Consider the following 15,695-nt stretch of genomic DNA (forward strand, 5'->3'; position numbering starts at 1 on the left):
GTCAATCTTAAATGAATCATTCTTTATTAACAGCATGCTGGAGAGACTACAACAAACTTAATGCGCTGGGTACAATACTGTCATAATCTCTCACGGGTCAGTCCCTTCATTTCTCCTTTATACGCTGCTGCACAAACATGACCAAGGAGAAACATATTATCCATTCAGGAAGAGTCTCAAGGTGGAGGAGAGAGGTCTTTGTCCTGTCTAAGCCCTTTCCTGGGCGTTGAGCTAATAGCTCAAGATCTAGCCAAATCTAGCTCCTCTTCTTCTGTCGCCCCCCCACCCTGTGACTAAACCACAATCACATTTCAACTTGATAACAGAAAACAACAACTCATTGGCAGACAGTTTACAGAACATGTAAACCTTGAGAAAGAACACAGAGAGCATATACAATTTTCCACTACAAACTCAGAACATAGACGATCACCAAATTGACAGATGTTTCATGAGTTTCATTCCTTTAAGAATGATAAAGAATAATACAAAAAAAACCTCAACACACTTTTTTTGTAATAACTTTCATGTTTCGCTGCATCTGATGTTTCAATTTTGGTCTACACATCACATGTTTTCAGTGCAGTGGTTCAGGAACAAGTTTATTTTAGCTAAATGCGGACTCTTACTTCCAAGAGTGTGAACAATCTGAAAGGATTTTGCAGAACAATAATAATGAGTTATACATACAGTCCCAGTCAAAAGTTTGTACACCTACTCATTCAAGGTGTTTTCTTTATTTTTTCTGTTTTCTACATTGTAGAATAATAGTGAAGACATCAAAACAATGAAATAACACATATGGAATCATGTAATAACTAAAAAAGTATATTTTATATATTTGAGATTCTTCAAAGTAGCCACCCTTTGCCTTAATGACAGCTTTGCACACTCTTGGCATTCTCTCAACCAGCTTCATGAGGTAGTCAACTTGAATGCATTTCAATTAACAGATAATCTGTGGAATTTCTTTCCTTCTAAATGCGTTTGAGCCAATCAGTTGTGTTGTGACAAGGTAGGGGTGTACAGAAAATAGCCCTATTTGGTAAAAGACCAAGTCCATATTATGGCAAGAACTGCTCAAATAAGCAAAGAGAAATGACAGTACATCGTTACTTTAAGACATGAAGGTCAGTCGATTTGGAAAATTTCAAGAACTTTTCAAGTTTCTTCAAGAGCAATCGCAAAAACCATCAAGAGCTATGATGAAACTGGCTCTCATGAGGACCGCCACAGGAAAGGAAGACCCAGAGTTACCTCTGCTGCAGAGGATAAGTTCATTAGAGTTACCAGCCCCAGAAATTGCAGCCAAAATAAATGTTTCACATAGATCAAGAAACGGACATCTCAACATCAACTGCTCAGAGAAGACTGCGTGAATCAGGCAGTCATGGGTCAAATTACTGCAAAGAAACAACTACTAAAGGACACCACTTGCTTGTGGCCAAGAAACACAAGCAATGGACATTAGACCGGTGGAAATCTGTCCTTTGGTCTGATGAGTCAAAATTGTAGATTTTTGGTTCCAACCACCGTGTCTTTGTGAGACGCAGAGCAGGTGAACAGAGGATCTCCACATGTGTGGTTCCCGCCGTGAAGCATGGAGGAGGTGTGATGTGTGGGGGTGCTTTTTTCTTCAGATGACACTGTCTGTGATTTATTTAGAATTCAAGGCACACTTAACCAGCATGGCTACCACAGCATTCTGCAGAAATGCGCCATCCCATCTGGTTTGCGCTTAGTGGGACTATCATTTGTTTTTCAACAGGACAATGACCCAACACCTCCAGGCTGTGTAAGGGCTATTTGACCAAGGAGAGTGATGGAGTGCTGCATCAGATGACCTGGCCTCCACAATAAACCGACATCAACCCAATTGAGATGGTTTGGGATGAGTTGGACCGCAGAGTTAAGGAAAAGCAGCCAACAAGTGCTCAAAATATGTGGGAACTCCTTCAAGACTGTTGGAAAAGCATTCCAGGTGAAGATGGTTGACAGAATGCAAAGAGTGTGCAAAGCTGTCATCAAGGCAAAGGGTGGCTACTTTGAAGAATCTAAAATATATTTTGATTTGTTTAACACTTCTTTGGTTACTACATGATTCCATGTGTTATTTCATAGTTTTGATGTCTTCACTATTATTCTACAATGTAGAATGTCAAATAAAGAATAAAATGAGTAGGAGAACAAACTGCAATATTTGCTTTCAGTCACCCTGCATTATCAATGATTCACAATTATTAGTATCGACAGATCCAAATATACCTTGAACAAAATGTGTGGTCTTGACACTATACCACAATTATTGAATTGCTTTTCAAACACTCACCCCAGTTTCTCTAGTTGACAGTGTGGATCTTTCTGTAGTGCTTTGAGGAAGGCTTTTCCACGCCCATACGTGTTATGGTCCAGATCCAGCTCTCTCAGGTGGAAGGGGTTAGATCTTAGAGCTGAGGCCAGAGAAACACAGCCATCCTTGTTGAACTTACAGTTTGCCAGCCTGTAGGAAGATAATCAAATTATTTAATTTCAGATCAATCATTCATGTATAAAACCTTTCAGTGTAAAGCCCACATTGTTTTATTTAACCTTTATTTATACAGGTTTTTCTCATTGAGATAAAATCTATTTTCAAGAGAGACCTGGTCCAACAGCAGCAGGGGGAACAAAGTTCCAGACAAAACAACTTACATACACTAACAACATTGAACAAAACTATAGACACACATACAGTACAACAATTACATATTATGTAAAAAAACAGTTGTCCAAAATACAATTACACTCTTCTGTGATATTTACATCGATCAAGTGTTTAAACTCCACCAACGTGACTAGATCATCACATTTTAAAATGTTCAGGAGAGAATTCCAGGACCACAGAGCTGAATAACAAACTATTTCTACCATGACCTGTTTAAAGTCTTGGTGCTGTTAAAAGCAAACGAGAATGGGACCGTAACTGATATTTATTTACTGACCTGATTAAAAAAGAACAGAGATAAGGTGGCATTTTACCTAGTATGGCCTTATAAATCAGTGTATACCCGTGTTTAAGCCTACGCAAGGTCAATGACGACCAGCCAAGAGCGCTGTAGAGATCACAATGTGTTAGAGGTTTTTGATTGGTAATGAACCTGAGGGGAGCATGATATACTGAGTCAAGTGCTCTCAGGGAAGTTGTTGAGGCCTGCATGCATACATACATACATACATACATACATACATACATACATACATACATACATACATACATACATATTGTGTGTGTGTATATATATACATACACACACACTACCGTGCAAAAGTTTGGGGTCACTTAGAAATGTCCTTGTTTTTGAAAGAAAAGCCATTTGTGTGTCAATTAAAATAACATCAAATTGATCAGAAATACAGTGTAGACATTGTTAATGTTGTAAATGACTATTGTAGCTGGAAAAGGCTGATTTGTAATGAAATATCTACATAGGCGTAAAGAGGCCCATTATCAGCAACCATCACTCCTGTGTTCCAATGGCACCTTGTGTTAGCTAATCCAAGTTTATAATTTTAAAAGGCTAATTGATCATTATTAAACCCTTCTGCAATTATGTTAGCACATCTGAAAACTGTTGTGGTGATTAAATAAGTAATATAACTGGCCTTCTTTAGACTAGTTGAGTATCTAGAGCATCAGCATTTGTGGATTCGATTACAGGCTCAAAATGGCCAGAAAGTACTTTCTTCTGAAAATCGTCAGTTTCTTCTTGTTCTGAGAAATTAAGGCTATTTCTTGCGAGAAATTGCCAAGAAACTGAAGATCTCGTACAACGCTGTGTACTACTCCCTTCACAGAACAGCGCAAATTGGCTCTAACCGAATAGAAAGAGGAGTGGGAAGCCCCGGTGCACAACTGAGCAAGAGGACAAGTACATTAGTGTCTAGTTTGAGAAACAGATGCCTCACAAGTCCTCAACTGGCAGCTTCATTAAATAGTACTCGCAAAACACCAGCCTCAACGTCAACAGTGAAGAGGCAACTCCAGGATGCTGGCCTTCTAGGCAGAGTTCCTCTGTCCAGTGTGTGATCTTAATCTTTTCATTTAATTGCCAGCAATTTTGAACATTAGTGTATATATATATAAATAGTCACTAAAATCTAAAACCGCCAGTAATGTACATCGTACCAGCTCCTTCCTGGCCTCCAGAGAAAAACAAGCCTTATGCCGGTAATAAAAACCTATTCTCAGTTTGAGCTTCCTTATCAAGTTCTCCACATGAACAGTGAAGCTCAGCTTGTCATCAACCCACACTCCCAAATATTTGACTTGCTCTATAGTAGGTCCATCCATTGTAGCAATGACATGGTTAGTAACATGCCTAGCATTTGAAAATACCATGCATTTTGTTTTACCCAAATTCATAACCAGCTTTAGATCATACAGATTCTGTTGTATGGTGTTAAATGCTCTTTTTGCATTTTCAAAAGCTAAATATAAACTACTACCACTTGAATAAACAGTATCATCTGCATAAAAATTAACATCTGCTGTTTTAATATGATTCCCAATGATGTTGATATGTAACCTTTATTTAATTAGGCAAGTCAGTTAAGAACAAATTCTTATTTACAATGACGTCCTAACGGGGAACAGTAGGTTAACTGCCTTGTTCAGGGGCAGAACAACAGATTTTTACCTTGTCAGCTCAGGGATTCGATCCAGCAACTTTTCGGTTACTGGCCCAACGCTCTAAACACTGCCGCCCCAAAAATTAACAACAGTGGGCCCAAAATAGAACCTTGTGGAACACCTGAGCACAACTCTATGGACTCAGATTTACAACCACCCGCCATTACACATTGTGTACGATTTGATTGGTTTATAAATTACCTATCTAGAGCATGACCAGTAATTCCACATTTTAACCTTTGCACCAACACAGCATGGTCCACGGTGTCAAATGCCTTCGACAAATCAATAAAGACAGACACACTATGTAACTTCTTGTCAAGAGCACAATGGATGTCATTTAAAAGCTTCAATGTTGCTGAAACAGTACTGTGACCAGACCTAAAACCTGATTGCATTCCATTTAAGATGTTGTTTTCTTGGCGGTAGGCCTTCAGCTGACTACTAACTAGGGACTCCAATACCTTTGACAGTACAGACAATTTTATATGGGTCGATAGTTGTCAAGTAGCGAAGAATCACCTTTCAGGATAGTCAGTACAAAAGCAGATTTCCATAACATCAAGAGTGAGGTTAAAAATACATGTTATGGGGAGAGAAATTATGTCAGCAACTAGGTGTAGGAGGCGGGGGTCTAGATCATCAGGGCCAGGGGATTTCCTTCTATCAATTTCTTTCAGGGCTTTACACACTTCTGAAACAGAGCTGAATGAGAAAGAGAACCTGATGAAGGAGTGCATAGGGTTGTGAGGTAAATTCACAGGGGGCTCATTTATATCGTTAACTTTTTCAAATAAACTGCCTGCATCTAGAAAATGCTGATTTAAGGCTTTCAGAATAGAGGTTCTCTCAGTTACAATCTGTGTGTCTACCAACAATTGTTTGGGAAGCTGTGTATCTTTAAATTATCCAAAGTAGATATAAGGTAGTGGTCTGCTTTCAGTTTTAGCCACACCCATATTTCGAAGACATTTAAAAGCCATCCAATCATCTGCCGAACCAGACCCTCTTGCTTTAGCCCACATAGCATTTCGTTCCCTTATGATTTTAGTAAGTTCATCAGTATACCAAGGGTTCTCTCTGCCCTTAATCCTGCATTTTTTTAAAGGGGCATGTCTATTGCATACATCCTGGAATGCGTTGTGGAAGTAAGAAAACATCAGCGATTAATTCAATTATATTCCATTCAATATATACATCATGTAAAAAACCTTGAATATCAATCATCTACATTGACTAGGGCTAAGCCATGTGAACGTACTCCAGCTTCTCCAGTTTGCACTGTGGTTTCTCCAGTCCAGCAGAAAGCAGCTGTACTCCTGGATCAAGTAGGTTATTGTTACTCAGGTTGAGGTTTCTCAGACTACAGAAGTTTGAGCTGAGAGCAGTGGCCAGAGCCGCACAGCAATTATAGGTGAGTTTGCAGTTATCCAGGCTGGGGAGACAAACAAAAAACCTTTGAATTTAGGATGCAAAGAACGACAAGAATGCCTTCTTATAATACATCTAGAACCATGCCTGTTAAGCTTAACTAAATCAAACCCACAATAATAGTTGTGATTGTAATGGCATAAAAGCTTGTCATAATCACCTCAAAATATCTAGTTTACAACAGGGAACTTCCAGCATAGCAAAGAGCAGATTCATTCCAAAATCTCCTGGGGAATTTAAACTCAAGTCCAGCTCTCTCAGGTGAGAGGGATTTGACCTTAGAGCGGTGGCAAGAGAAGCACAGCCTTCCTCCGCCATACCACAGTCACTGAGCCTGCAGAGGATGAAAGTAATTCACTCAACCATTTCTAAAGGATGAACAGAAATTCTATAAAAATAACCTTAAAATATAAGACAATAATTGGTGACTTTAAAATCGGTCAAAGTAGTTACATTCCATTTCAATACCTCAGGATCATCAGTTTACAATGTGGATTGCCCAATCCTGTAGACAGCCTCTTTACTCCCAAATTCTCCAGATTATTGCGACTCAGGTTCAGCTCTCTCAGACTTGAGGAGGTTGAGCTGAGAGCTGCTGCCAGTGTCTCACAGCATTCCCAACTCAGTCCACAACAAATCAGGCTGGTAAAAATGTCAACAGATCATGAGAAACACAATTTCCTTTTAACCACAGTAATTATAAAACTCACCTCAGTTTCTCCAGTTTACAGCATGGATCCTCCAATCCGGCAGAGAGCAGCTTCACTCCTGAGTCTCCTACGTTATTTCCGGTCAGGTCCAGCTCTCTTAGGTGTGAGGGGTTTGATTTCAGGGCTGAAGCCAGAGAAACAAAGCATTCCCCTGAACAGTTTTCAAGCCTGCAGAGAGAAAGACAATAAAATTTTATAACTAAAACACATAGTTAAGAGCCACAGACGTTCAGTTTGACTCTTTCCAAATGTAATAATCAATTATATGAATGAAGTATTGTTGTAAGTTGTATAACTGTACCTCAGTGTTTTGAGTTCACAGTGTGGGTCCTCCAGTAAAGCAGAAAGTATCTTCACTCCTGAGTCTCCAAGGACATTTTTACTCAGGTCCAGCTCTCTCAGGTGTGAGGGGTTTGACCTCAGATTGGAAGCCAGAAAAGCCCAGCCTTTCTCTGTCATACCACAATCACAGAGCCTGCAGTGGATGAAAGTAATTCACTCAACCATTTCTGAGGATGAACTGAAATTTAATTAAAAGGTTGTGAAAATAAAAAAATAAGACGAGCTGAAGCTACAGATGTAGAATCTTAATTTGAGCCAGTTTGCTACAGCAGGAGCATAATCCTGCAGCAACGGGAAATGTGGATTATTATGTGGATTATAATTAGTGGGCTTTTTTGTAGGGGGTTATACATTTCTCGTTAGTGAAAAACTTTTACAACTCAAATATACTACAAATTTGCATTTCCTGCATAATTCTTAGCAACAAAAGAGTCATTAGGATCCTACATCTGTAGGGAACAGCAATCGTCCTCCATGACACTACAGAATGACAGCCTGATCAAATGAAGGGAAGAGGCCTTCACTCCATATTGATACCAGCTGGAACAGTAACTTTTGCTCAAATTCAAAAATCCCTTCTCTGTTTAGTTACACATTGTTACAAAAAAACGGACCTAAATTTCAATAGCTCACAACCTGGATGCTCCAGTGCAGCAGACAGCAGTATTGCTCCTGCATCTCCTGCTTTATTGTTGCTCAGGTCCAGTTGTTTCAGGTGTGATGGGTTGGACTTCAGAGCACAGGCTAGGGAAGAAAAGCCTTCCTCTGTGACTCCACAGGTTACAAGCCTGCAGATAAGAGAGGGATATGTTTTCTGTTTCAGCTGAACCTGTACAGTTTATTGAGTGTCAACCATCAGTATCTCAACTATCTGAAACCCAGAGGGCGTCTCCATCAACACTTTCCTCAGTGTCTCCAGTTTACAAAGCAGATTCTCCAGTGCAGCAGAAAGATAGGCCACTCCTGAATCCTGTAGGTTATGATTGTAGCTCAAGTCCAGTTCCCTCAGGTGTGAGGGGTTTGAGCCCAAAGCTGAACCCAGAAAAGAAAAGTCCTGCTCTGTGATTTGACAGTCTAACAGCCTGCAGATAAGTAGAAAATAGTTTAAATCTTTCAGTTTTACACAACACATCTTCCACAATGAAGTTCATGATGTTTAACTGAGACTTATTTTACATATTGTAACAGTGTGGCAATATGATTTTTTAAGGCCATGTACAGAAATCAATCAATTGTAATTATATTATTATAACATCTAAAAGTGACTAAATCATTTTGCCTTGTAAAATATAATATTCTATCACTACAAGAGAATTGATAAAATACAAATCATTAAAAAGGTGCATTATGCATTGCTCTGCCATTTCCTGGTTGCTAAAATGTGAAAATATCGAACCCCTGTGAAATATATTTTCCATAAGCAAAATGTTTGTATTTTCAGCTGGTGTACAAAACCAAAAGTAACTGAAAGTACGGTAAACATAGAAATAGCGCACATGAAACAGATCTACCACTTCTTATACTTGCTTTCAATTACAAATCTATAACTCACATTTCTATGTGAATTTGGTAGGGTCGCCCAAAAAGTTACATATTGCAGCTTTAAAAAATAATGTCAATCATCACCTCAGGGTTTCTAGTTTACAATTGATGCTTCTCAGTCCAGCAGAGAGCAGCTCCAGCCCCATATTGTGCAGGTCATTCTTACTCAGATCCAACTCTCTCAGACTTGAGGAGTTTGAGCGCAGAGCTGAGGCCAGGGCTTCACAACATGTTCCAGTTAAGCTGCAATTAACCAGACTAAAAAAGAATGTGATTGCTGTATATTTAGTCAAATACCAGAGTTAACAACATAACCATGTTGAGTGGAGAGATACTCACCTTAGTGTCTCCAGTTTACAGTGTAGAACCTCTAGTGCAGCAGAGAGCTGCTTCACTCCTGAATCTCCTGGGTTATTGTAGCTCAGATCCAGCTCTTTCAGGTGTGCAGGGTTTGACATCAGAGCTGAAGCCAGAGAAGCACAGCCTTCCTCTTGTACTTTACAGCCTGACAGCCTGCAGAGAAGTAAGAAAGGGTTTCACTCTTTCAGGATACAAAACCACAACTGAGAAGTTTCACAATAAATAATAGATTGGAGATAGATGTGTTATCTTTATCACAATAATATCATGTAATAGTTATAATACTCACTTCAGTGTTTCCAATTTACAGATTGTATTCCCTAGTCCAAGACAGAGCAGCTCCACCCCTGTATCAGTAAGGCCATTGTGACTCAGATCCAGCTTTCTCATACTTGAAGTACTTGAGCTGAAAGCTAAGGCCAGGTTCTCACAATTTCTCCAAGTGATATTGCAAGAATTCAACCTTGGTGAAATAAGAAACATTTGAATATCCTGCTCAAAGTGATTTAGTCCAATGTTTCTTAAAAACTTTGGTCTGTAGACCAGCACAAATTTGTATGTTTTGAATCTGAGACACACACACACACACACACAAGAGAGAGAGCTTACAGAATTGTTTTAGAGGCTTTGATCACTGGCATGAGCCTCAGAACACCTTCATCTGATCTGACAAATTTCTTCAGATCAAACACATCCAGCTCCTCGCCTGAGGACAGCATAACAAAGGCCATAGCGGACCAATGAGAATATGAGAGTTCGATCTTCGAATCACCTCCTGACTTCAAGTAGATTTGGATTTCCTCCACCAGAGAATGGTCGTTCAACTCATTCAGACAGTGAAACAGGTTAATGCACCTCTCTGGAGAGGGATTTTTCCTGATCCTGTCCTTAATGAAGTCGACTGTGCCCTTGTTGCTCTGTGAGCTCCCTCCTGTCTGTGTCAGTAGGCCTCGAAAGAATGTCTGGTTGGACTCCAGTGAAAGGCCGAGAAGGAAGCGGAGGAACAGGTCCAGGTGTCCACTCTCACTCTTTAAGGCCTTATCCACTGCACTCTTGTAGATGTTGTCTGGAAGATATTCTTCATACAAGACGATTCCAGTCGAGTTGGATGGTTGTTGTGGTGTTATAACATCTTCATTGTTGTTTTCAAATGAGAGAAACACATACAAAGCAGCAATGAACTCCTGAAGGCTCAGATGAACAAAGCTGTAGACCACCTCCTGGTATGCACACTCTTCTCTTAAGATCTGTGTGAACACCCCTGAGCACAAAGAAGCTTCTCTGACATCAATGCCAAACTTTTTCAGATCTTTCTCATAGAAGATCAGGTTGCTTTTTTCAAGCTCTTCAAAAGCCAGTTTTCCAAGTTTCATGATAGTCTCTTTATCCCAGTGGAGGTCTGTGTCAGAGTCTTCGTGATACTTCTGCGTTGTCTGTCTTATCTGAAAGATCAGAAACTGTAAGAACATTTGTGTCAGATTCTTGGGCAAGTCTCCAGTTACTGCTTTACTCAACAGTCTCTCTAGAACAGTGGCTGAAATCCAACAGAACACTGGTATGTGGCACATGATGTGGAGGCTCCTTGATGACTGTACATGTGTGAAGATTTTTTCTGCCAGTTTATCATTACTGACTGTCTTCTTGAAGTATTTCTCCTTCTGTTCATCCCTAAACCCTCGCACCTCCGTCACTTGGTCAACACACTCAGGTGGGATCCGATTGGATGCTGCTGGTCGGGAAGTTATCCAGAGAAGCGCAGAAGGAAGCAGTTTCCTCTTAATGAGGTTTGTCAGCAGTGCATCCACTGTGGTTGACTTTGTGACATCACGGCAGATCACATTTGTCTTGAAACTCAGAGGAAGTTGACACTCATCCAACCCATCAAAGATAAACAACACTTTGATGTTTTTCAAGTTGGAAAGTCCAGATTCTTTGATTTCAACAAAGAATTCATGAAGTAGCTCAATCAAACTAAGTGTCTTTTCCTTCATCAAATTCAGCTCCCGAAAAGGAATTGGAAATATGAACTGTATATCCTGATTGGCTTCTTCATTAACCCAGTCCAGAATGAATTTCTGCACTGAGACCGTCTTTCCAATGCCAGCGACTCCCTTTGTGAGCACAGTTCTGATAGTCATGTCCTGTCCAGTTAACGGCTTAAAGATGTCGTTGCATTTGATTGCCATCTCTTGTGTCGCTGGTCTCCTTAATACCGCCTCAATTTGCATCACCTCATGTTCTTTGTTGACCTCTCCACTTCCACCCTCTGTGATGTAGAGCTCTGTGTAGATCTTGTTTAGGTGTGTAGGACGTCCTTGTATAGCTATTCCAGGAAAAATTCTTTCAAATGTTTTCTTCAGGTAAGATTTCAGTTCTGTTTGGCACCCTTCAATATTCTTATCTGAAAAATATTGGTGAATAATGCTAAATATATTTTTTAACACAGGACAGGATTTTATCTCGTAGGAAGTCAGTCAAGTGTTGATGATCGCACAGCCAATATTTCACATAATTTACCTTTGTCTTTAGAATTCAGAGTTGTGCTGGCATGGACTGCGGAGGGTTGACCTGGGATGATAGAGCAACAGAACATTAATAGCAACCAATGCCTTTTTATCAGTGCATTTGTTTGTTGGTGTGGATGTAGAGAGACTCAGCATACTATAGTTTACCATTCCCTGTAGCGTTTTTATTGATGCATAATCAACTGATCCTTGCATATGGTAACCATTTATCCTAAACAGCAGCAATGACATTGCATCAGGGCTGAGCTGTGATTGTGGTACTGGCTTTGGTTTAACTTATGGGACAGTGAAAAATAGCAAATGTGTAGAAAGCCAAGACATCCCAACTTTATACGTTGTTTCTGCAGCACAAAGGCTGCGTTTACACAGGTAGCCCAATTCTGATATTTTTTCCACTAGTCAGTCTTTTGACCAATCACATAAGATATTTTTCAGAGCTAATCTGATTGGTCAAAAGACCAATAAGTGAAAACAAGTTTAGAATTGGGCTGTCTGTGTAAATGCAGCCAAATAGGGAGAGAGATGATCTTACCTAGATCTTGGACTAGATGAGGTTGTTGTTCCAGTAGAACCCTGTAAAAGGCTGATTTCACCTTTACCCCTCCTTTCAGGGCCTCATACAGCAGTCGCATCTGTTGCTGGCTGGTGCTGGCAGCACGGATATTAGAGTACATCTCCTCATGTATCATGCCCCTCTGTAGTAGGTTATCTGCTATGGGCATTACTATAGTAACCCTCTTTATGAGGTCAGCCATGTGCCGATCCACAAACTGGGCATCTGGGTGTGATGTTAGAAAGGCAAAGTTGACAAGCCAATCTTACAGACGTGCTCTCCGTGAATCTGCTCCTAAGTGGGCAGGACTAGGAGGAAAGCTTTGAAGATTTGAATGTCACATTTAACAAATATGACTTTACAAACATCTGTCAATGTCTCTGTGATAGTACTGTGGCATCATTCTTGCCAGGTTATTGCAATGTTAATCTTTAAGAACAATCAGCGCTTTGATTTTGTACAAAACATGACAGCATATAACTGTATTTAACATACATGTACCAAAGATTCTAATCCAAGGTAGTTCATATGGGCTTTTTACTATGGGAATCACTGTCACATTGTGGGCAAAACAAGTAAAAAGGTGGGCAGAGCCATGCATGAGCTAGCAATATCCTATTGGCGCATTTTAGCATGTATTTGCATATTAATCCTACTGAATGCCAACTCTCTGAAGTGCTGGTGTGTAATAACTTGAAATTGCCCATGCACTCTTTCTAAACAACAATTATTTGAAAGTTTGGCAATGAGACAAGTCTACAAAACTCAGTGTACTCTGTTGGTAACACATTCTAGTTTTGGGAACAGAATACTGTGTATGAGAAAATAAGCAGAACGTCGCCCTAGTTTCATCTTGCGGCATCTTCTCCCTCTGCCTTGCCACTGGACACTCTCTCTTTATATAGTAAACAGAGTAAGCCCCCTAGTGGAAGTGACAGGTTTTTCTGGTTTTGACCAATCTGTGATTCCCCTATACCAAAGATGATCTATATTAGAGTGAGACTAACAAAATCAATGGAGGCCCCCCGTCAGGTAATCCGACCATGATTACTACATTTTGATAACTGTTATGTTCTAATTATTATAGTAAGAACTCGACGGACACTGTGAAAGCTTAAACCAAGTTTATTCTTCCCAGAGAGTCGAACAGCTGTATCGACAGGGACATAGTTCCACCCGTGGTAGTATTCATACCCCACTTTCGGTGGAGTCTCCTTCTTATCGCTAAACATTGCATCATTATTGCTAGGCAGGGAGCTAAGTGATCTGGGCAATAAAAGGTTCCTCCATTTATCAGTACTGCCACATGTGACCGTTTTCCCTGCACTCAGCCCCTCCCAAAAGTCATTATGGCACCGCTCATGTCTCTATTATAAGTCATTATTAATAATATAACTAATAGTTCAAGCTCAGAAATCCAAACCCATCATAGCTAACCCCTAGACTAATTTACCAATCAAAAATGTTTAGTGACTATCACTCTAACAAAGGAAAATCTGCTGATGCACAGCCAAATTTAGAAATTACTACAACTATTCTATCTCGCAACAGTAAGTTGGGACCCCCACTGAGTTCCTACAAAAATAAATAAAATAAATATGCCTTCAAAAGGGGGGCCCGTGGGCCGCCAGTTGCCCATCCCTGCCCTAAACATTACGAAATCTTTATTAGATCAAATAAGCCTCACGTAATTCGACTCTCTCGTAGACCTCCATGCAAAAAGGGGCTTATCTCACATGGACAGACTTTAAACTTGGTAAATCCTCTCACTTCACATCTTCCTATATCATTCTTGGAAAAATGTGATATGCCCATACCATACTATGACCAATGTTATTCTATCCTTTGCCATATGAAAATAGTTCAGTGCCATTTGTGAACTGAAAGTTGATCACAAAGATAAAATGTCACGTACCATCATCTGAACTCATGGCTGCAGACTCAGCCATGCTAGTAGTTAAACCTGGGGACAGTTTGAGAGAGAATGACAGAGAAAAAGAGAGACTTTTACATTGTGTAAACATAGGAAACTGGCCAAAAGCCTTCATTGTTAAATTAGGCTATTTCCTTACATTAACTGGAAGTGAGATTTGAAAACTTTATCATGTTGGTCTATGGATATCTCCTGAAAAGTTAAACTGTTAAGCCATGAACAGTAAATTGCCTGTTAGTGTATCCACCCATGATGATGGCTGCAGATGTGTAGATTTTCTGCTTCTCCACTCCTTTTATCCTCTTGACCTCACTGTCATACCCTGACTATACCGTTCGCGTCGCGTGCGCGAGCGTTGCAAAATAAATTTAGAAATCTATGTTATTCAATTATTGCACCCACACTGCTCACACGCGTCAACGAGCATCTGCGTTGCCAAGGGCTAAAATAGAAGTCGGTTCTATTTGTGACGCAGATCGCGCTGCAAGTCCTGCCTCTCCCATCTCCTCATTGGTTTATAGAAGCAGGTACCCACGTGCCATCTCCTCATTGGTTATACCCACGTGGGTGATTGAAAGACTAACTGTGTTGCAGGTCATCGTGGTAATACTATGAAAGTTTAGATGCCAATCACCATATACAGTGGGGCAAAAAAGTATTTAGTCAGCCACCAATTGTGCAAGTTCTCCCACTTAAAAAGATGAGAGGCCTGTAATTTTCATCATAGGTACACTTCAGATGCGGTCCAGATGCGTCTTTTAATCGTCTACATCGGTCTAAAAATATCAGGACAAAATACTCATATTAGAACCAGGTATAATGGGGCTAGAGAGAGCAAGCTGGTGACATACCATAGGCCCACTCCAGGCTACAACCGTGAATGATTCTGCATTTTGATTGACTAGCAGTTTGTTCTCAAATTTCATTGGGTCCATAAAGTGCTTCCAATCCAGAAGTTACAAAAACTGTCACAAAAGTGTACAACTTCAGTCTATAATTGTTTTTATTTTATTTTATGCCATAAAGGACAATTTTCATAAATATTCAACTTCATAATCTCCAGGTATGAATATACATTGCCTTCGGAAAGCAATTCAGACCCCTTTTCCACATCTTGTTACGTTACAGGCTTATTGTAAAATTTATTAAATAAAATCATCTGCAAACTACACACAATACCCCATAATGACAAACCGAAAACAGGCTTTTAGAAACCTTTGCAAATGTATAAAAAAAATACAAAAACATAAGTACCTTTACAGAAGTATTCAGACCCTTTGCAATGAGACTCGAAATTCAGCTCAGGTACATCCTGCTTCCATTGATCATCCTTGAGATGTTCCTACAACTTCATTGGTGTCCACCTGTGGTAAATTCAATTGATTGGACATGATTTGGAAAGGCACAAACCTGTCTATATAAGGTCCCACAGTTGACAGTGCATGTCAGAGCAAAAACCAAGCCATGAGGTCGAAGGAATTGTCCGAGACAGGATTGTCGTGGAGCTCCGAGACAGGATTGTGTCGAGGCACAGATCTGGGGAAGGGTACCAAAACATGTATGCAGCATTGAAGGTCCCCGAGAACACAGTGGCCTCCATCGTTCTTAAATGGATGAAGTTTTGAACCAC

The 15,695-nt window shown here is 40.0% G+C and overlaps 1 protein-coding gene across 4 annotated transcripts in view; it reads right to left on the reverse strand.

The window, feature by feature from the left end:
• LOC120066294 (NACHT, LRR and PYD domains-containing protein 12-like) overlaps window positions 1–15,695 on the reverse strand; it is a 21,185-nt gene continuing 5,490 nt past the window's right edge. The window contains exons 2-17 of one of the 4 annotated variants that reach the window (XM_039017577.1): window positions 14,048–14,095; window positions 12,112–12,357; window positions 11,572–11,622; window positions 9,664–11,455; window positions 9,344–9,517; window positions 9,034–9,207; window positions 8,779–8,937; window positions 8,058–8,234; window positions 7,767–7,940; window positions 7,112–7,285; window positions 6,811–6,978; window positions 6,569–6,742; window positions 6,261–6,434; window positions 5,931–6,104; window positions 2,330–2,500; window positions 1–648 (exon numbers count right to left, since the gene is read on the reverse strand). In XM_039017577.1, coding sequence (XP_038873505.1) covers window positions 612–648; window positions 2,330–2,500; window positions 5,931–6,104; window positions 6,261–6,434; window positions 6,569–6,742; window positions 6,811–6,978; window positions 7,112–7,285; window positions 7,767–7,940; window positions 8,058–8,234; window positions 8,779–8,937; window positions 9,034–9,207; window positions 9,344–9,517; window positions 9,664–11,455; window positions 11,572–11,622; window positions 12,112–12,357; window positions 14,048–14,081 — 4,053 coding nt within the window. In that variant the 5' untranslated portion in view covers window positions 14,082–14,095 and the 3' untranslated portion in view covers window positions 1–611. Of the gene's footprint in view, window positions 649–2,329; window positions 2,501–5,930; window positions 6,105–6,260; window positions 6,435–6,568; window positions 6,743–6,810; window positions 6,979–7,111; window positions 7,286–7,766; window positions 7,941–8,057; window positions 8,235–8,778; window positions 8,953–9,033; window positions 9,208–9,343; window positions 9,518–9,663; window positions 11,456–11,571; window positions 11,623–12,111; window positions 12,358–14,047; window positions 14,096–15,695 lie in introns of all 4 variants that reach the window. The other 3 variants (XM_039017576.1, XM_039017578.1, XM_039017579.1) reach the window with 3 other exon arrangements.

Source organism: Salvelinus namaycush, chromosome 21 (genome assembly GCF_016432855.1).
Source record: "Salvelinus namaycush isolate Seneca chromosome 21, SaNama_1.0, whole genome shotgun sequence".
Lineage (NCBI taxonomy): Eukaryota > Metazoa > Chordata > Actinopteri > Salmoniformes > Salmonidae > Salvelinus > Salvelinus namaycush.